General features: G+C 35.4%; 2 protein-coding genes across 2 annotated transcripts; both read left to right on the forward strand.

Annotated features, from left to right (window-relative positions):
* Positions 1 to 14,305: 14,305 nt before the first annotated feature.
* On the forward strand, positions 14,306 to 15,163 carry LOTGIDRAFT_154610 (hypothetical protein; the record flags this gene model as incomplete). The annotated part of the gene is made up of 1 exon (XM_009063823.1): positions 14,306 to 15,163. One exon carries the CDS (start codon positions 14,306 to 14,308, stop codon positions 15,161 to 15,163), a length of 858 nt encoding a protein of 285 aa, XP_009062071.1.
* Positions 15,164 to 16,472: 1,309 nt separating this feature from the next.
* On the forward strand, positions 16,473 to 21,303 carry LOTGIDRAFT_229278 (hypothetical protein; the record flags this gene model as incomplete). The annotated part of the gene is made up of 10 exons (XM_009063824.1): positions 16,473 to 16,550; positions 16,716 to 16,820; positions 17,015 to 17,126; positions 17,418 to 17,504; positions 18,198 to 18,426; positions 18,743 to 18,858; positions 19,233 to 19,392; positions 19,674 to 19,786; positions 20,120 to 20,296; positions 20,643 to 21,303. 10 exons carry the CDS (start codon positions 16,473 to 16,475, stop codon positions 20,672 to 20,674), a joined length of 1,209 nt encoding a protein of 402 aa, XP_009062072.1. The 3' UTR covers positions 20,675 to 21,303.
* Positions 21,304 to 22,012: the final 709 nt, after the last annotated feature.

Here is a 22,012-nt window from a genome sequence, read left to right on the forward strand (position 1 = left end):
ACAATTAGTAACGTCGATGCAAGGAAAGACATCTTAAGGAAATTTGGAAGATGTTACATATGCCTCCGCAAGGGCCACAGATCTAGAGATTGTCCTACCGATATGAGATGTACGCAATGCGAAAATCGTCATCATGTCAGTATCTGCCCGGCGAATTGAAGCGACAAAGGTAGATTACCACAACAACAACATGGAAACTCTTCAAAATACTCCTACAATCAAACCCCTAACCCACAGACTCGGCAGGATGGAAGTAATAATAGCTCGAATGATTCCTCTATTACCATGCACTCTTCATCATCGTCCTGTCCAATTCTACTACAGACTGCAAGAACCTTCATCTACAGACATGGCCAGCCCCAAAATGGAATGTTTGCTAGGATGATATTTGATAATGGTAGCCAACGTACATATATAACCGAAAGAAGTTCGAAAGCTCTTAACCTGCCAGTAATCGGAAGACAAACCATCAAAGTCAAGACCTTTGGAACATCTGAAGAAATTATACAAACTGTTGATGTTGTCGAATTCTGCGTGAAGATTGAAGGTTCTACAGATATGAAAATAACAGCCTATGTAGTACCACATATATGTGATTCCCTTGAAAACCAATATGTTGCTCAGACACATAGAATCTATCCCCATATATCTCGACTTTGGTTAGCAGATTACACCTTCGGTGGAGACTGTCTCCCCATTGATATTCTTATTGGATCTGACCAATACTGGAACCTTGTTACTGGCAGAACGGAACGGGGGGAGGAAGGACCTGTGGCAATTCACACCAAAGTAGGATGGTTATCTCTGGACCGACCATGGGAACAGGAATGGATACGCAGAATACAAGAAACAACCTCATCACAACGCATGTTTTAAAATGTTCGTCGCAAATTACCAAAACAGAAGAAAACATTACCTCGAAACTCATACAGTTTTGGGACTTGGAATCCATTGAAATAACTTCGAAATCTGTCTATGAGGAATTCCTTGAGAAGATAAATTACAATGGTAAATACTATGAAGCAAGCCTGCCATGGAAATCTACGCATCCTCTTTTGCCTGATAATTATGACTTAAGCCTAAAACGACTAAAAAATCTTCTAAAGCGCCTTCAACGAGAACCTGAAATTCTTAAGGAGTATGACAACGTAATCAAGGACCAACTGAAGAGAGGAATTGTTGAAGTTGTTGATATACGAAAGCTGATACTCCGAATGGAAATATACACTATATCCCTCATCATGCCGTTGTCAGAAGGGAAAAATCGACTACTAAGCTGAGAATAGTTTATGATGCTTCTGCACGATCGAATGGACCCTCTTTGAATGATTGTATACATGCAGGACCAATACTTACTCAAAAGATAATGGACATCATCATTAGATTTAGAACTTACAGAATCGCACTTACTGGTAACATAGAAAAGGCTTTTCTCATGGTGCGTATCGCAAATGAAGACACTGATGTTTTGAGGTTTCTTTGGGTAGACAGCATTGAACAGCAGAATATAATAACCCTAAGATTCACCCGAGCTGTATTTGGTGCTACCTCAAGTCCTTTCCTGTTGAATGCCACGATTAAACACCACATGGAAAAGTATGAAGAAGATGACTAAGAGTTCGTGAATCTCCTCAAATCTATCTATGTTGATGATGTTACCTCTGGATCAAATACCCCTGAAGAAGCCTATCAATTTTATGTAAAATCTAAAATGAGACTATCAGAAGCTGGATTTAACCTAAGAAAGTTCTTGACTAACTCAAAGGAATTATTTGAACGAATCACCAAAAATGAAGAAATGTCCAGCGTAGAGTCAAAAACTGATTATCCAAACCTCGTTACCGAAGAAGACGAAACCTTTACAAGAACTTCCCTCGGACTACAATCGGCAGATATCCTATCATCTACTGAACAGAAAATCCTCGGATTAAGATGGGATTACAAACCTTGATGAATTCATATTTGATCTGAGTGATATCTTTCAAGAAGCAACATCAATTGAGCCAACGAAGAGAAGCGTTATAAGTATAGCCTCCAAGTTCTACGATCCTTTAGGATTTATTTCACCAATCATAGTTCAATTCAAGCTATTGTTCCAGGAATTATGTAAGGATCAACGAGATTAGGATACACCTTTAGATGGAGACAGCTTACACAAATGGAACAACTTAGTTACGGGATTAGAAGGCATGAAACCTATTCACTTGCCAAGATGTTACCTTTCCGATGAAGCCGTTGATGCCTACCAATTGATTGGTTTCTGTGATGCCTCTTTAGTTGCATATGGAGCTGTAATGTATCTTAAATTAACAACTAAAAATGGTATCTTCACGAAGTTTATTGCCTCGAAAACCAGAGTATCTTCCATCAACAAACAGATTATCCCACGCCTTGAATTGTTATCCGCACTTGTACTATCTAGACTTTTGACATCAATCAGATTAGCCTTTGAACCTGTTATGACTCTACTGAATCCTGTCTGTTATTCTGACTCCAAAGTAGCCTTATACTAGATAACACAACCCTCTAAAGAATGGAAGCAGTTTGTACAAAACAGAGTAGACGAGATACGAACACTGATTCCTGATAGTGAAAATTGTTGGAGACAGTGTCCTGGTCCAGAAAACCCTGCCGATATTCTTACTTATCTACATCACTTTGGTGGAATGGACCTACTTGGTTAACACATCCGCTTGAAGAAACTGAGCCTCTGATAACAGATAACCTCCTTTGATTTGGAAGATGAAGGTCTAAATGAGATGAAAGTGGGTTAACGAGGTCAAATAGAAGCAAATACAGTCAATCTCATCGTCGAGACGAACGATCCTCGAATTGGCACTCTAATGGATTGCACAGAATTTAGCGACAAGAATAGACTTCTTCGAATAACAGCCTACATTTTGAAATTCATTGAATTACTGAAGTCTAAAAATCCTCAACATCTAATTACAGAATTGACACCTACTGATATTTCAAATGCTGAAACTTTATGGATTAAAGAAGTACAGTGAAATTTGAATTCCAGAGAAGATTATAATAGACTATGTCATCGACTCGAGCTGTTTGAAGATGAAGCTGGAATACTGAGATGTGGTGGACGTCTACAGAACTCTAATCTCGCATATTCGTCCAAGCACCCAATTATCCTTGATAAATCTCATTGGTTCACAACACTTATTACCCGATCTTTCCACAGAAGAGTCCAACATGGTGAAGTTAAAGATACCCTTACTGAAGTTAGATCTAAATATTGGATTATCCGTGGTCGACAATTTGTTAGACAATTGATCTTCTCCTGCACAACATGTAGAAGATTTACTGCGAAGCCTTATAATTATCCTGATGCACCTCCTCTACCAGAATTTAGAGTAACCGAATCGCCAGCCTTCAGCAGCATTGGATTAGATTATCTTGGACCGCTATATACCAAATCTACAACTGGTGACAATCCCAAGGTATGGATTTGTCTCTTTACCTGCTGCGTCACTAGAGCAATACACCTTGAATTGGTACCTAATCTAACACCTGACGCATTTCTTAGAAGCTTTCGAAGATTCTGCGCACGAAGATCAGTACCTTCAACTATCGTCACAGACAACGCAAGCACCTTTAAACCAGCTGCTAAAGAAATTCTCCAGATCATGAATAACCCTGTTGTCAAAGATTATTTTGTTGAACAAAACACGAGATGGATATACAATCTACCAAAGGCACCTTGGTGGGGTAGATTCTTCGAGAGACTGGTAAGATCCATCAAAGGTGCATTGAAAAAAACCTTAGGACAAGCTAGATTAAGCTACGATGAACTTCTAACTGCAATACTTGAAGTAGAAATGATGCTGAAGTCAAGACCCATATCTTACGTCACATCTGATGATTATGAAGAACCGCTTACGCCTTCCCATTTGATATGTGGTCATCGGATAGCTAGTTTACCTGACAGACAACCTCCTGATGATTTCGATTTTAAATCTACGACAGACAGTCTCACAAAACGCATGAAACACATCAAACTGGTAATGGACCAGATGGCGAAAAGAATACTTCTAGATGTAAATATATTTCCATTTGTTCATCAAATTTTTATTGCAGTGCGTTCTTCGAACGAAATGACGTATGACGTTAACCATTCATTACGTATTTCGAATTACTGCTCTAATTCTGCATCTATTTTGACCGTAACTTTTATTTTGTTCATTACTTTAAACCAATGACTAAAAGATAGCACTTTATAAAATTTCAGATTTTGACTTTTGTCGCTGACTTTTTTTGTTTTAATTTTAGCGTTTTTTTCAACTTCTACAATTTTATTTCAATCGGTCTAAAAATTTAATAGTAGATAAGCATTTTGATTCCTGACAAAAATCTATTTTCAAAATTTCGATATCACTTCCGGTTTTGACGTCATTCGTCTCTAAACTTGAAATTTCAACTTCCGGAATTTTGTAGGTATTTGAAAAATTCTTTTTGAAATTAGTTAAAATTGTCCCTATAACAATTTTGGAATGAAAAAATTTGAACCGGAAGTAACGTGTTAGACGCCATCTTGATGTGAACAATTTTTGTAAAAATCGATATTAAGCTTCAGGGGTAAATCTGATTTGTGTGATTTTGGTGTCTAAAGAATCTGCAATCGATTGCTAACAAAACTTAGGAAGCCGATTTTTGAATTTTGGATTCGTATTTTTTTTATTTCCGGTTTTATGTTTTCAGTAATATTGTCAAAAATATTAAGGCTCATATCTAGTGACTTTGACCTTTGGTGACCTTGTGACCTGAACAAAGGTTGTTGCCCCTTACGAGATATATCCGTTGATATCCTCACTTTTGTTGTGCATCGTTAACTTCCGGTTCTACAGCCATTGGAAAATCACGATTTTTAACTTTGAAGAGCTCTGTCACGTGACCTAATTAACATTAACGACAAAAATTCTTATATATTCTTTGAGTGCATAAAATCTCCTTTTTGGTGATATATCACACTTGATATTTTGATCAAAATTGCGCGTTTTAAAAATCGAAAATTTTGTACTGACTTCTATAGTCAAAGCATGGTCAAAGGTCATTGACTAAGGATGACCATTCTTACTTTGAAATTTGATGTCCGATATATACTTCCGGTTTTGCAGACGTCCGAAAACAGCAATTTTCGAAACTTCAAAGGCTCATATTACTTTTATTTGACATTTGTTGACCTTTTGACCTGAACAAAAGTTGTTGCCCCTTATGAGATATATCCGATAATATCTTCACTTTTGTTGTGCATTTTTAACTTCCGGTTCTACAGCAATTTGAAAATCGCGATTTTTAACTTTGAAGAGCTCTGTCACGTGACCTAATTAACATTTCTTATATATTCTTAGAGTGCATGATCTCTCCTTTTTGGCGTTATATCACACTTGATATGTTGATCAAAATTGCGCGTTTTAAAAATTGAAAATTTTGTACTGACTTCTATAGTAACTGTGCGTAAAATCACGGTGTGTATAATTTACCGACAGTCACCGTTGCCCTAAAAAAAAGTTTAACTACGAATATCTCATGATCTAATGATTGTAAGGACTTGAAATTTTGAACATTATTTAACAATGTAGACATCATCACAGACAAATTAAAATTTTTGAAGTGGGCGTGGCACATCCGGTGGGCATTTACCTTTACCTGAAATATTTGCAATTGTCATAACTCGCAAAGTTTGTAATTGTCATCCTAGAAATTTTGCGAAAATTTATCTTTTGTCCTTATTACACGCAATCTATTCTTTCAAATGATATATAACACTTGGTATTTTGATTAAAATTGAATTTGAAAATTTTGTATTGACTTCTATAGTAACTTTGCGTAATTTTAACGGTTTCTATAATCCACCGACAGTCACCGTGGCCTTAAAAAAAACTTTTAACTACGAATATCTCATGATCTAATGATTGTAAACACTTGAAATTTTGAACATTATATGACATTGTACACATTATTACAGACAACACAAAATTTTTGCAGTGGGCGTGGCAAATCCGGGTTACTTTTACCTTTACCATAAATAATTCAAATTGTTATAACTCGAAAAGTTTGCATTTTTCACCATCGAAATTTTACAAAAAATTAAAGCACTATTTGGGACAATATCTGATAGAGTTACATTTTGTTTAGGCTTTATACTTTAAAAAAGGGAATAGGATTTACAATTTATAAAATTTTGATATTTTGACCATTTACATGCATAATCTTGGTCTTTAGAAGGTCAAAGGTTATTGATCTACGATGTCCATTCATACTTTTATCTTTGATGTCCGACATATATTTTGATTACAAACGTCCCAAAACAGCAATTTTTAACACTTTTAAGGCTTATATTCTCTTTTATTTGACCTCTGTTGACCTCTTGGCCGAAACACAAATTATTGTATCTTTCCAAAAATATTTTCATTTTTGTTGTGCGAATTGAACTTTTAACTTTACAGCTATTTGAAAATTCGACTTTTTACTACCGAATGTTAACACCTTTTAGTACGGAATGGCATCAAATCCATGCGTCTTTTCATTACCGAACGTTAAACGGTTTAAACGATTTTTTTTTACTATTGAATGTTTACATGCTTTTCTTTCCGGTAAGATATCTCATTTTGACTTTAAAATGCAACGTGTTATCGATGTATCAGGTTGGATGCGCACTGCTTCGGTACCGTTATAACGGTTCTAGTTTTGTTTTGTTTCAATTATAGCCTGTGTTTTAATAAAAGAAATGAATTGGTTTAGTGATGGTTTTGAATTTGAGCATTTGCATTTGAATATGAAATACTTTCCCTAAATCTTTCCCTTTCCCTGGTCTATGCCTAAATGGGTTGCTTTATTGGTAAGTTGGATGTTGATATCATTTATTGCTATTATATTGCGAATATGATTCCAGATTTCATGAACAAATTTACAGTAGATAAAGAGGTGTTCGACTGATTCAAGATCTGAGCTACAAAAAGTACATAAAGTTGTATCCGTTAGTTTGAATTTAAAAAGTTTGATATTAGTATAAATAATTTTATGGACATATTTATATTGAAAATTGTTTATTTTGGCATCTATACAGATGCAATGTAATCGTTTGAACACTCCTTGTATATCGCTCTCTGTTAAATCTATGTTTAACTCTGTTTGCCTTTTTGTGAAAGATTTGGGTGTAAAAAATTTGTTTGCGTATAATCTTTTATTATAGATTTGTCTTGCTTTGTAGGTTATGAATTCTAAGTTGTATATTTTCTTAAATATGTTTTGTAATGTAGAAAAAAACGTTTGTTTGTATAGATCGTAGTCCGTCAAATTTTCACTGTCTATTTGGATTAGGTCATTGCTCATTTCATCAGTGTTACCATTATTTTCAGTGGATTTCATTAGTTTTAGACTTTTTGTTCTGTAACCGTGATATATTAATTTTTCTATTTCTGATAGAGTTTTGATATTATTATATGGTTTGATAAAATTAGATATGAATAAAAGATTTTTCTGTATGAGCCTTTTCATGGTGGTTATGTTGACTTCTTTGTCTATATGCTTATTTACAAATATTATTTGGTGTTCGATTTCAGTTGTTTCATCTATATGCCTGTTAAATAGTTCGTACCAATTATTAAATATTTGTTTGTAAAATGGGGAATGAATTCTGCGTGTTGTTTTATCGCTATTGCAGACTGTTAACAAAAGCGGATCAGATGGATGCAAACTAAAATTTAAAGTGATTAGCCAGGGTTGGACTGTGTCGTGAAATATCTTTTTAATCCAAAAAATTGCCTTACTTGTGTGAAATTACTTTATATTAATAAACTTTATTCCCCCCTTTTCACATGGTTGATACATAACGTCACGCTTTATCTTATCTTGGCCATTCCACAGAAAGTTACAGAAAATTGAAGACAGTTTTGTAATAATGTATTCCGGAACAAATATTGAATGCAACAGTAGAGATAGTTTTGATAGGCAGAAGGTTTTGATTATGATATTTTTACCACTTAAAGTCAGTTTGCGTGTATTCCACTGTTTTAAGACCTTTTCAATTTCGCAAATTTTACATTCAAAATTTAGCTCAGTTTTTATGTTAGAGTTCAAAGAAAAAAATATACCTAATATTTTGATCGAAGAAGTACAAAACTTCAACCCAATGCTATTTATTTTGTTTTCTAAATTGTTTATGCCACTGTTCAAATCAAAAGCTTCTGTTTTCGCCAAGTTGATAGATAAACCAGAGATAAGTTTAAATTGATTCAGAACCTCAATTAAGTGTCGAGCAGTCTTAAAATCTTTTAATAGACATGTAAGGTCGTCAGCAAATGCTATTATTTTCAGAGTACTAATCCAACGTAAAAACATCTTTTTGAAGCCAAATTGTCTAAGTACTTCTAAAAGATAGGAGGAGTTTAAAGAATCGTATGCCTTGGTAAAATCGATCGCTAAGACCATCCCGTTAATACGTCTTTGCTGTGCTAAAGTACAACAGTCATCAATAATTCTAATATTCTCATTAATATGTCTACCTGGTATGAATCCTGTTTGGTTGGGATGGATCAATTTTTTTAAGAAGTATTTCACTCGATTATATAAATTTTACTAGCAATTTTGGTATCTACGTTGATTAAAGATATTGGGCGCCAATTACCTAAATCTAATTTGTTTTTACCTGGTTTAGGAACAAGTTTAATGATGGATTGTCTTTGAGAGTTTGATAAGCATTTTTCATCAAATCCTTCATTGAAAGAGTTTAAAACATGGTTACCTATGATTGGCCAGAAACACGAATAGAATTCGTAAGTGAGGCCGTCGTTTCCGGGAGAAGAATTCAGTTTAAACGACTTTAAAACTTCCTTGCATTCCCAGTCACTTAATATACCCTCAAGACAGTCAGCCTCGTCACCGTCTAATCTTGGATGATTAATGTTATATTTCAGAAAATCAATATAGCTATTTTTTGATTGAGTTTTAAGTGAAAACAAATTTTTATAAAACTTCTCAATATGTGTGAGGACTTCTTTTGGTTTATCGAGTAAGGAATTTTCCCTTTCACTTTGTAATTTGTATATACATGTAGATTTTTGTTTTTGTTTTTCTAAACTTAAAAAGAATTTTGAATTTTTGTTTCCTTCATGATAATACTGTAATTTAGACCTTATTATAGCACCTTGTGCTTCTTCGTTATATATATCATTTAATCTTGTTTTGATCATTTCATGTTCAGCTAAATTTTGACAGTCGACTGATGTCATAGATATATTAATTTCGCCTTGTTCATATTCTTCTTCTAATCTTTGTTTAATTTGTGTTTTAATTTTTTGTTTTTTCTTACAATATATTGAAGTTTCCTGTTTAATTTTATACTTCAAAAAATCCCAGAGTCCGCGCCTATCATTTCTGTCAAAGAAATCATTTTCCCACGCTTTAAGGGATTGAGTTATTAAATTTATATAGTTTTTATCTTGTGTTAATGAGGAATTGAATATCCACAATTTTGGACCTTTCTTTTCGTTTATATGGTTTATTTCAATTAGTACTGCCGAGTGATCGCTTAAAAGTGTAGGTATTATTTCAGCTAGTTTAATATAATGTGAATTTATATCTGCAATAAGCCAATAGTCTATTCTACTGTTAATGGGGGGGTTGTTTTGTTTCCATGTAAATTTGCGTTCTTTAGGGTGAAGATTTCTGTACACATCAACTAACTCAAAGTCGTCAATTATCTTTCCTATTTCAGAGACCCTTTCTCTTAATTTTGTAGTTTTCCCCTAAACGATCCAAATCCTTATTCAAGACATTATTAAAATCACCGCCTATAATAATATTATTGTACGTTAAATCAATGCTATTCTTAATAACTGAGTTTAATTTTTGATAGAACGTTTCTTGTAATTGGTCATTGGTAGGGCTATAAGTATTAACAAGTATATATGGATAGCTTTCAATATCTATATTTAAGATATTGAAATAGCCATTTTCATCAGGTCTGTGTTTGTGGATTGTAATGTATTTAATATGTTGGGAGCATAACACAGCTGTCCCAGCCGAGTTACTTTTCCCATGAGCAAAAAATATATCCCCACCCCACTCATCTCTCCATATTTGTTCGTCCGAAGGAGTACTGTGTGTTTCTTGGAGTAAGATGACGTCATAATCCCTGTCTTTTAGCCATGTATATAGTTTGAATCTTTTATGTCTATCTCGGAGTCCCCTAATATTTAAAGATATTAATTTGGATGCACACATTTTGAATTATTAAAGTGATTATATATGGTGTAGTGATAGATGTATTGGAAATACATAACGAGGTATTTAATTGTTTTTGATATTTCATGTTTATGTTTTTTTGTGAGTATAGATGTATTTGTAGATACATCATGTTTGAGTGTATATTGTGATGTGTTTTGAATTAAAGTATGAAGATTACAATTATAAACGTTGAACATATTCGTTATAATAAAGAAAAACAAAAGAGAAAGGAAAAACAAATAAAAATAAAATGGAGTTCAATCAAAGAAGCAGGAGAAGGGATGTTTTTTCCTTGAAAGTGCTCTTCCCTATCATTTGATCAATAAGTTAATAAATCAATTAAAGGAGAGCTGTCTTTGTTTGAATTAACATGATTTCAATGAGATTTGATATTTTTCAATATTTCGAATATTTTTCAAACTTAAATTTAAATATATATTTCTATTTCTATATTATGACAGTGCTCCTTTAAATTGCTACATATTGACATTTACATGGTTCGTCGATTGTGGATTTTTTCATTAATATTGTCGAATAAATCACAAGTAAACCTTTCATTTTGAACTGTTTTAAAATGAACATTACCATTAAAATACCAAGCATTCTCGATATGTTCATTATGTTTGAGTCGGTTTATAAGTTCTACGTTACGACGTGTAACGTCGTCAAACAACATTATCCCTTTGGATTTGAAAGTCTGTCTTTTGCGCATTATTTCTGTCTTTTTCTCCGATTTCAAAAATTTTAGAACAATTGATTTTGGTTCAGAGGGTTTGGACGAAGGAATTCTGTGAACAGCAGCAATATCGATATCTTCGATTTTCGCATTTGCGTATAATATAGAGAGCCGTTTCACCTCTTCGCGTAGATTTTCATTTGGTTTTTCTTTCAAGCCTAAAACTTTTATATTATATTTACGAGAATATTGTTCGTTTCTATTCACTATTTGGATGGCTTCTCTGGCGATTCCCTGAATATAATCGCTCTTATTCTCCAATTGGTCTACCTTCACTTTAAGATCGTCGCGCTCATGTGTTAGAGATTCGATTTTGGATTGCAATTCGAGTTAAGTGGAATTAAATGTTTCAAGTAATTCTGCTTTTAATTCGTCTCTAATTTCAATTTTCATTTTGTCGAAAAAGTTCGTAAGTGCTACTTCAAGTTGTGAGGAAGTTACCATGTCGCCGAGGCGATTTGTGATTTTCTCGAGCGAGTAATTTATTTTGTCTAGATCTGACGCTGAAAAGAATACTTGATAGAATTAAGAAACTGTCATATAGATAGCCGTGGAAAGACACCTAATGAACACAAGATTATTCCTGAGGGCGACATGGTCCACGATGATGATCATCCTCGAAGTTTTTGGAAACTAGGACGAGTAATGGAATTGCTATCTGGAGCTGACGACAAGGTGCGTGGAGCAGTTGTTAGAATTTGCAATAAGAATCGAATACCTTCTCTTCTACAACGTCCACTGAAACTATTGTATCCTTTGGAAATTAATTTACATCCAGATATTGAAACTGATATACCTCCGGAACCTGCTGAACCTCTAGAACATATTGAACCTCCAGAACCTGTTAAATCAGACACTTACCAACGACCAAAACGTCGCACTGCTACTGCTGGAGAGAAATTAAGAAGACAGTGGATATCGGAATTGAAGAAAGACTTTTAAGTTAGACAATGTGAATGGAACTGTATTGACCTGATTTGCAGGCCAATAGGGGGGAGTGTTTGTGATCCTTTAAAGCATATTGGACTGTATAAAAATCCATAGTCTAATATTAGACGCTGTTATTACTGATAGACTTAATAATCAGATCTAATAGAACTATTCATTAAAAATTGAGACTTGATAATAGTGACAATATAAAATTGTAGAAGCCTGATTGTTTATGTATCCTGAATTCTCAAAAAATACAGTTGTCTTTATCTTATTTCTTGCTTTGATTCTTCCCCGACCCAACACCCCCCTCGTAGCCCCGAAAGCAAGTTTTTCGGGCAAAAATCTCACAACTATATTAGAAATTCGGGCAATCTCAGATATTTTGACGTATTTTTCTCCAGATTTTGCTGTATTATAGTTTTCATTTATCTGGCCTCTAAAAAGCGTTTCCTCTACAGTCCGATAAATTGAATGAGTCAGTCCGATATTATTTGAGCACTAACTTTTCGAATGTACTATACTTTTCGGTTCAACCATAAGGCGGTTTTAAGATGGTTTATCTGTATTGACAACTAGGTTAAGGGTTATTTTATAGACAAACTGGACAGTTCGAAAACAGCCCACCTTATATAAGGGTTTTATCACATATAGGTTTTTATCAATTGTTTCGAGTAAGTTATTCTGAATAATATCTGTATTATGTACAGTAAAACCCTTCTATACGGTAAGTGAACCAATATATATATACTCAGTTCACACCAACGGCGCTTTGATGGCGCTTTAAAGCGGCGTTCTAAGCGGCACCAAAGCGTAAAAAAGCTTGACTAAAGCGTCAGGTTCGTAATAGATCGTTGGGTTGGAAAGCTTTGAGCAAAGCGGGACATTCGGCAAGAGCGCCAAAACATTTTAAACTGTTTATGCCTAGTTCACACCAACGGCAAATACCGCGCTTTAAATCGGCGAGCAAAGCGCCATCATTTCTGTTTTCTTTTCCAAAAATATCATGATCTCCTAAGTAATGTTACGTTCTGATAAGCTCTGATACGAATTGGTTACGCTTTGGGGACGAATTATTTCCCGATTTGATCAGGCTTTCTTACGCTTTAAATCACGCTTTGATAAGCCTTATGACACTTTAAATCACGCTCCGATACGATTATCAAGCTCTGTTGTGCATCGTTAAGCTCTTTTACGCATTGAAAAATTTCGAGATCGACGATTTCATGCCGCTTTTGATCCAGAGCAGATCCACAAAATCATTTCATCTTTGACTCCACAACATGATGGCAGAACGACAAGATCCAGAAGTTCTAGATGTACCAGAGCATAATCCGTAGAAGACACTATGTTTGTCTCCCTATTGTATAACTACATCCTAGCCCTTGAGGCGGAGGAGAGGGAAGAAGAACAGCAAAGACAAGGGGAGGTTGACCTACCAGCAGGAGGGAGAAGACCATGCATCAGGAGCTGCTGGACCAGGCCATGGCTCACTGAAGAAAGAAGACAGTAGTATGGTCAATACACTAGCCTCCTGGATACACAACTCAGATTAGAAGACCCTGCTGCCTCCAGAAACTTCACCAGATTGACCCCTGAGGTTTGGATGATATCTTAGAGAGAGTGGCACCAGTCATCCAGAAGCAACAGGTCCTCAACTGTCTCAGCAGCAGGTCCTCGACTTCCCCACAGTCCTCTTGATGCGGCTCATCTTGGTACGGTTGGACTTGTAAAAAGTTTTGAGGTCTGCCACCTCAACACCCATGTCAGCAGCTTTATCCTCCCATAGCTTCTCTTTCTTCTGCGAGTCTTTATAATCTGTCAGTCTCTTCAGGGATTGTCTTTTAGCTAGTCAATGACCTCTCCTTTTTGCGCATCTGTCAATGTTGTATAGTAGTAGGGTTTGTTCTTACGCTTTTTGCGGGCTGCTGCTGTGATGTCTGGGTGATCACCCCCTGCAGGGTGAGACTGGCTACTCTGAATTGATTAAAGCGCCGAGAGCGTATCAAAGCTTAACAAAGCGTAACATGGGAAAAAGGAAAACTTAAAAGAGCTTTATTCAATGTGAGGACCCAGTCTTCACGGTCTGTCACAACTTGACACGCTTTGTTAAGATGTCTCAAGATTTGCTTCGATCTGGAATGAAGATCTGATACGCTTTGTTACGCTTTCCCACGAATTGATACGGTTTGATCAAGGACACGCTTTGTTAGACTTGTTACGCTTGGCATGCTTCCTCACGCTCCCTCACGCTCTCTTACGATACCCAATCTCTGTCTCCAGCGCTGCGACTTTAGTACCACTCATACGTGACTACGAAGTCCATGAGCCACAGAAGGACGGGCAGAGGCCAGGTGGCTGAAAGGTCGAGGTCTCCAACTCCATCGCCGTCAGAAAATGCTGGTTTCAGAGCCAGAACAGCCACAGTCTCACCCTGCAGGGGGTGATCACCCAGACACCACAGCAGCAGCTCGCAAAAAGCGTAAGAACAAACCCTACTACTATACAACATTGACAAATGCGCAAAAAGAAGAGGTCATTGACTGGCTAAAAGACAATCCCTTCATTTACGCAAAGAGACTGACAGATTATAAAGACTCGCAGAAGAAAGAGAAGCAATGGGAGGACAAAGCTGCTGACATGCGTGTTGAGGTGGCAGACCTCAAAACCTTTTACAAGTCCAACCGTACCAAGATGACCCGCATCAAGAGGACTGTGGGGAAGTCGGGTGATAGTGCTGAGACAGTCGAGGACCTGTCTGCCACGGACAATTGGGTGTGGGAAAAGTTCTCCTTCATCAAAGACCACATCGAAACTGTGGAACGCAGAAACGTGGTGAGCATCCGTGGTAGAGGGAGGGGAACACCAGCAGCAGCCACAGCTCCTGGGCCAGCAGTACCCCCACCAACAGTAGACATCATCCAGTCAGACTCTGGGGCAGAGTCCCAGTCTACAGAGCCCTCCTCTCGGAGACTCTCCACAGAGAGTGGTGACTTGAGACAATGTCTGATGGAATTTATGTCTGGCAAGAAAGGTGGTCCCTCCACCTTTGCCAGACATATAGGTGATGGTCTGGCACAGCTTCCTGGGGACATCAAACGGGCCACAGAGATCAAGCTCATGGAAGTGCTACACGAGGGACAGAGGCAGGCAGAAGGGCGCCAGGAGATGTTGCAGCAGATGCCCATCTTGCCACAGCAGCAGCAACAGTTCGCCTCAATGCAGCCAATCCAGCCACAAGAGAAAACAAAATAATAAATACAGTTTAGTTACGTTGTCTGCGGTCTGAAGCATATTCGATTAAGAATACGAATATGATTATTATACTATACTTATAAATTTGATAATTTAAAAGTAACGATTTGTTTGATTTGTAATGGATTTTTTTTCTGCAAGAAATCAACGACACAAATTTTGGTCTATTGTTATGAAGTAAAGTGCTGATATTTCGTTTCGTTTCATTACTGTAAGCCATTACTGAAGCTATTGAGACGAATATGTACTCGTTTTATGGAATGTTGTCCGAATTGGTTTTTGGGCGATTTGACCTCGTGATTATACGGATGTTTACGAAATATCACGGAAATTACACGTGGTTTTCTTGATCACGTGATACTTCAGCCTTTTATATCGACGCTTCCGACCAAGATAGTCGCATTTCTTCTGACCTAAAACGCATATTGATTTGTTCTTGAAAATCAAATAAAAAATTCACAAACATGAAGGCAAAGGTATCAAAGAAAAACAAGAAGGTGAGATCGAAAAGAATACTTTTGGCTATTATTGCTAGAAACGTGTGGAAATCTTTGAAAATATGATCTGTTAAAGACTGGTGAAATCCACCATGTTTTATTATTAGGTAAACACGTGGTCTTGGTAATCGAAACCTGTTAAAATTTGAATACGAAATTTAAGTTATAATTTGAAGATTATTTAAATTTTAGGAAATTATCAGTTATAATTTATTTGTTTGTTGCTTTTATTTCTGAAACTGTCGATACCTTTGGAAATATCTGAACAAAGATGGTGAAATCCGCCATATTTGATTATTTGGTAAACACGTGGTCTTGATAATCTAGAATGCTGAAAATGTTATCATGAAATCTTTTAGATACAGATCTAAGCGGTTTAAATATTCAGAAAATATATTTTTGATTAAGTTTTTGTATTTAATTCTTTGACTGAATTTTTGAAATTGAAGTGCTAATGCTAAATTATCAAAAAAAGATCTAAATCTGTACTTGATAAAGATTAATGGTATGAATAATAGAAATGTGTGCCTTGTGAAAGAAAACGCTTGGTCGAAAAGCCCTTGGTCGTTGATAAGAATCTGTGGTTCGATTCCTATGGTCGTTAAATCCCTTGCATGGGATCCTTTGCTCTGAGTCGTTGAACATCCCTTCCCTCATAAGGGATAGTGAGCTCGTTACTGCTTGGTCGATTTAAACCCTTCTCCCTAAAAGAAGGGCAATCGCTTGGTCGTAAAGGTGCCACTCCCTGGGCCCAGGGGGTTATGTTTGTAAGTGATGGCACTCTCTACTTGGTGATGCTTGTTACTTGAAAGATGGATGTAAAGTGCTTGATACAAACTGCCCAGTTACCAGATGTAACCAATGGCCTAAATGGTGAGTATTACCATTGTGTAAGTTGCGACAAAATGTACAATCATTTGACCTTGACAAATATGTTTTATGTAAAGTGGCACAGGTGAGATTAAAAAATGAATCCAACTTGAATTTTGAGTAATTCAATTTTTGATGTAGTTGTTACCTAACTTAATTTTCTTTTGTATTGATCTTTATCATAGGTTACTGATGAAGTTGCTATTACTAAGAAGAAAAAAGAAGTAAAACAAGCCAGTTCAGATGAAGAATCTGAAGAATCCATGGATGAGGCGGAAGAAGTACCAGAGGTATAATTTGCTTAAATAAATTCACTGTTGCCTGACATTGCCAAATTTTGTACTACCCACAATACTGGTTATGGTCAACATTTGGTCTAAAAGGTCAGTGTCGCCTGAATTTAAACTTTCTACATGTAATTTAAGAGTTTGGTATCCAAATAGATTTTCTTTTGTTGGATGAAATTTTTTATTTATTTTTACAGCCAGTAAAAACCAAAAAAACCAAAGCTGTTAAGAATGGTAAATCCAAGAAAGCTGCCCCACCCCCTGAGTCCAGTGATGATGATGAGGAAGAAGAAGAGGAGGAGGAAGAAGGTAGGTGTAACACTGATCTTTCATCAGTAAATTGGAATTTCAATAGATTAGAATGTCCAACTACAGACAGTACTAAAGGCATGATCCTCTCATTTTCTGAAAGCATTTGCTCTCAGTAATAGAGTTGTACTGAGAAATCAGGGAAATTATCTTTTCATCAACATTCAATATTTATCAAGGACCACCTAGATTAAAGAACTTTGTAGAAGCTTATATTTCAGGAAAATCTTTGGAAAGTCAAGAAATCTTTTTTTCTATGGCAAATTTTTGAAAAAATCTTGCATCTTTCAGAAAAACCTGCCAAAACCAAAAAATCTAAGAAAGCTACAAAAGAGGAAAGTGATGACGACGATGATGATGAAGAGGAAAATGGAGATAGTGAGTTCATTATTTATTAATGATCAAAAGGATATTTTTGGCAACAAAATTATTGCATAAAATTCTTATTAAATTATATTGGGTATTGATTTTTATTACTAAAATGTGTGCTGTTTGATATTAATTCAATTCTGACACTCGAAATCTTTAAATTTTTATACGCCCACACGTAAGATGGGCGTATATTGTAATCACCCCGTCAGTCCGTTCACATTTGGCTCGTGCTCACTCTACAGGCTACAGTTTTTTATGGATTCTTTTGATTTTTATTTTGTATGTCAATGTCATTATGAAGATGATCCCTATTGATTTTCATGATGATCGGATAATTTTTCACCGAAATATCGTGTCTGACTTGACGTTTTACTCTATTAGCTATATTGTGCAACTTGTGCTCACTCTACAGGCTACAATTGTTTACAGATTCTTTTGATTTTTATTTTGTATGTCAATGTCATTATGAAGATGATCCCTATCGATTTTGGTGATGATCGGATAATATTTCACCGAAATATCCTGTCTGACTTGACGTTTCACTCTATTAGTTATATTGTGCAACCCTGTAGTCACTAAAGACTGTTTAATCATTTCTGACAGCTGCCAGTGGGTGTATGTTACCTTGCCTGGCAAGCTATCTTTTTTTATGGAACTTGATTCATATTTTTAACGATTTTTACAATTTTTCTCTTTTAGAAGATGATGATGACGATGATGATGAAGAAGAGGAAGAAAAACCAAAAGCCCAGAAACGTAAAAATGATGATGAAGAAGAAGCCCCAGCGAAAAAATCTAAATCGGAATCTGACCCAGTATCTCTGTTTGTTGGTGGACTTGATTTCGAGACCACCCCTGACACTATCAAGAAATTTTTCTCTGATAATGGTGTTGAACTCAGTGATGTCCGAAAGAGAGAAGGCAAAAGGTATGAATTTTAGTTAGTAATTTGATTGATAGAAATAACATTACAGTACTGAGTAAATAGCTGACCTTTTAACTTTTCATCATTGTTAAATTAATCTATAGAAACTTTATAGTTCACATATATTCAGGCTCATATGGAGCGCCATATTGTATTAATAAATGCGCATATTATCATGTCCAGGTATACAAAATAAGGAATGATGGACGTATGTTTCTGGAAGTGAATCAATGTCTAGGTTATCAATTACGTAGTAGGATATCTCTGACCAAAACCATGACATTGATTGAGCTTTCCATTTATGTTGTTATTTTTTTAGATTTGGTCATATTGATTTAGAAGATAGTGATGATCTGGATAAAGCTATGCAGCTTCATGGATCTGAAATCGATGGCTGTGAAATCAGAATTGACAAAGCTGAGAAAAACAACTCTGGTAAGTTTTTGATTACCAAGATTGCAACAATAACAATGGGGTGTGTCAGAAGAAATATTAGAAAAGTTAGCCCTTTATTCACAGATTTATAATTCTCTGTTGACATCTGAATTAGTTTCTACTTTAACTGCTTTGAAAGAGATTTCATTTTTCGGTATTTTTTCCATTTCACTCTACATTTACACAAGTTTAGAATATTTCAAGTCAGGCAGTGCACTCCCAGTATTACTCGCACTCTGTATTAATTGTCTTGGACTTGCATGAGTGACCTAATTACAGGATTCTTTGAGACGAAAATCATGTTTAGAACTGAATGTAACGATAATATAAATGTGGAAGTGTTAATTTGTGACATGATTTATTTTCTTCATTAGGCGGTGGTGAGCGTAGAAGTTTTGGAGCACCAGCTAAGAACAAGACATTAACAGCCAGAAATCTGTCCTATGATACCACTGAAGATAGTCTTAAAGATGCTTTTGAGGGTGCTATTAGTGCTAGAATTCCTACATTCCCTGACAGTGGAAAATCTAGAGGGTGAGTCACTAAATTATACCCTTTCCCTGTACAAAACTTGTGTTGGAGTGATTTATTTCCAGCAATTGTTGACTTTGTTAAATTATCTTGCCAGTCTGGTAGCTTTGATGGATTCATCTCATTCTGAGAGTTGGAATATTCGAAACCTACAAATAAACAGTCCAATTGGGTTGAATTATTGGCAATTGAAGCTAAACTAGCTTGATTTACTTAAAAAAGGGACATGTAAATAATTATTTTCAAAAGTTAAATACATTTTAAAATTCTATTATTAATTTCAGTCGAGGATTTATTGATTTTGACTCAGTGGAAGCAGCTGAAGAAGCCATGAAAAATATGAATGAACAACAATTAGATGGTCGAACAGTATATGTTGAATTTGCACATGAACGAGGTAAGTTGCTTCAATTACATCATTTCTCAAGAATTAAATGCTACAAGATTTCCATCGTGATGATTAATCCTCTACAATTATAAAACTTCAACAATAGATCATTTGATGGTTACTAATATATTTACCAGCATAATAAACCACAGCTCCATCAAATACAGCAGCATATCTTTAAGCTTTATGTTGTACATTTCTTCCAACTTTGATACATTTTACCTGTTAAACACTTTAGTTTTCTTAATTACATGTATTACATTCTATATCTTTTCAATATCTGTACATCTTGTCTGCACTGTCTATGATTATGTTAAGATTAAATTGGTTTTGTCATATTAGGAAGTTCCGGTGGTGGAGGCGGTTTCCGAGGTGGAAGAGATGGATTTAGAGGTGGTCGAGGAGGAGGTGGATTCAGAGGTCGTGGTGGTGGAGGACGTGGCGGAGGATTCCGTGGTGGTAGAGGTGGACGAGGTGGAGGAGGATTTGGTGGCCGTGGAGGTGGATTCGGTAGTGGAGGTAAGTGGAGCAGTTATTGAAATTAATCTTCTAGATAAACTTTTCACAACTTTTAAAACTGCTGTAGGTTGTGTAATCTTTGAGCAGGAAGTATTTTTTCAAGATATATTCAGATCCATATTGTACTTAACTATACAACAGCTGTAATGCTTAGTATTTGAGAATATCTATTGACTGATCTTAGTGAGGTTATTGAGTACTTTATCATGTCAAGTCATGTGAAATTAAAACTTGACGATTCTGATATGAATATAGAACACGTACACTATTGGTCTTCCATTTCTCAAGCAACTGAATAGTTAATATCAAATGTAAAATTTCATCTTTATTTATTCTACATTTTCAGGACAAAACAGAAGAAAGACTTTTGACGATTGAAGAATATGGAATTGAATCTTGAAATATACCACATGACATTCGCATGTAAATTTATTATGAAATCATGTAAAGGCTAGTCTAGATCAACTTTTGATGGATTTGTTAAGATTTTCATCAAAAGTTAGTTTAATGTTATATTCCTTTTATTTGTGACAGCCATAATTCAGTGTAAGTTTCTGGGTGTAAAAATAGGATTAAAAAGGGGTGGGGGGGTACCTGTGGTATTCAAACTTAAGGGTTTCTATGTGTTCAGAGCTGTTTCTTCACTGGGCATTTCAGTTTCAGCCCAAAACCAACTAAGAAGTAAATTTTAATGTTTTATGTAATTTGTTATTGTTGATTTCTTCTTTTTTTAAAACATTTTATTGCAATATGTTGGTTTTGCATATATGTAAGGAGGAAACTTAAATCAATAATTTGATATTGTGAGTAATGTTTTGCCTCTTATTTAAATCCCCGGTAAATGTGAAATGTCATCTTTGTTGGCACCAAAATGTCTATTCCATATTCAGAATAGTGCTCCTTAATTGTCATCTTGTAAATAAAATCATGGCTACCACTTCATAATACAAACTGCTTAAATTGATGAAAAAAATTATAAAATGAAATAAATTTTAATTCAAGATGTTGTCAATTTTATGAATTTCCAATTGTTTCTACACCTGCACTGGTAGCAATCTTGCCTTCTTCATTAAACAACTAGGTTGTTCAAAAGTTTTGAATGGGGTCAGGTTTTGGAGTGAATCTCCATTTCTTGTCTTGAGGACTTCAACAGATTGCCTTGCAGTTGTGGATCAAACTCCTACCGACTGAGCTATTTCATTGTTGGGCTGGGTTAGAGTGATGCTTTTTTATTTAGATTATTTGATAAATTGGTGTTTCTAATGAATTATCGTGTATTCTTAATCCTATCATTGTGTTCTTTTTATACGCCCACATGAAATGGGATGAACCCTATTGAAAATCAGAAGAATTGAAAAATATTTAGTATAAGTTATTGCCGTTGTTCTTGAAAACGCCAAGGGCAATAACTTATACTAAATATTTTTCGATTCTTCTGATTTTCAATAATTGAAAATCAGAAGAACTGAAAAATATTTAGTATGAGTTATTGCCCTTGTTCTTGTTCAATTTTAGCACTTAAACAGTAAAAGGCATGATTCTTGCTGGATTTTGACAAAACTTGGTTTTATTATTCACTGAAGATTGAATATTTGCCTTCTAGAGTTTTCACGAGCTAAAAATTGAACATGGGAAATAACTCGTACTCAGTATTATTCAGTGTCGCTCTAAAGAGTTCGGAAGAAGCGTATGACTGAAGGTTGAATATTTCATACT

Source organism: Lottia gigantea (genome assembly GCF_000327385.1).
Source record: "Lottia gigantea unplaced genomic scaffold LOTGIsca_6, whole genome shotgun sequence".
Taxonomy (NCBI): Eukaryota; Metazoa; Mollusca; class Gastropoda; family Lottiidae; genus Lottia; species Lottia gigantea.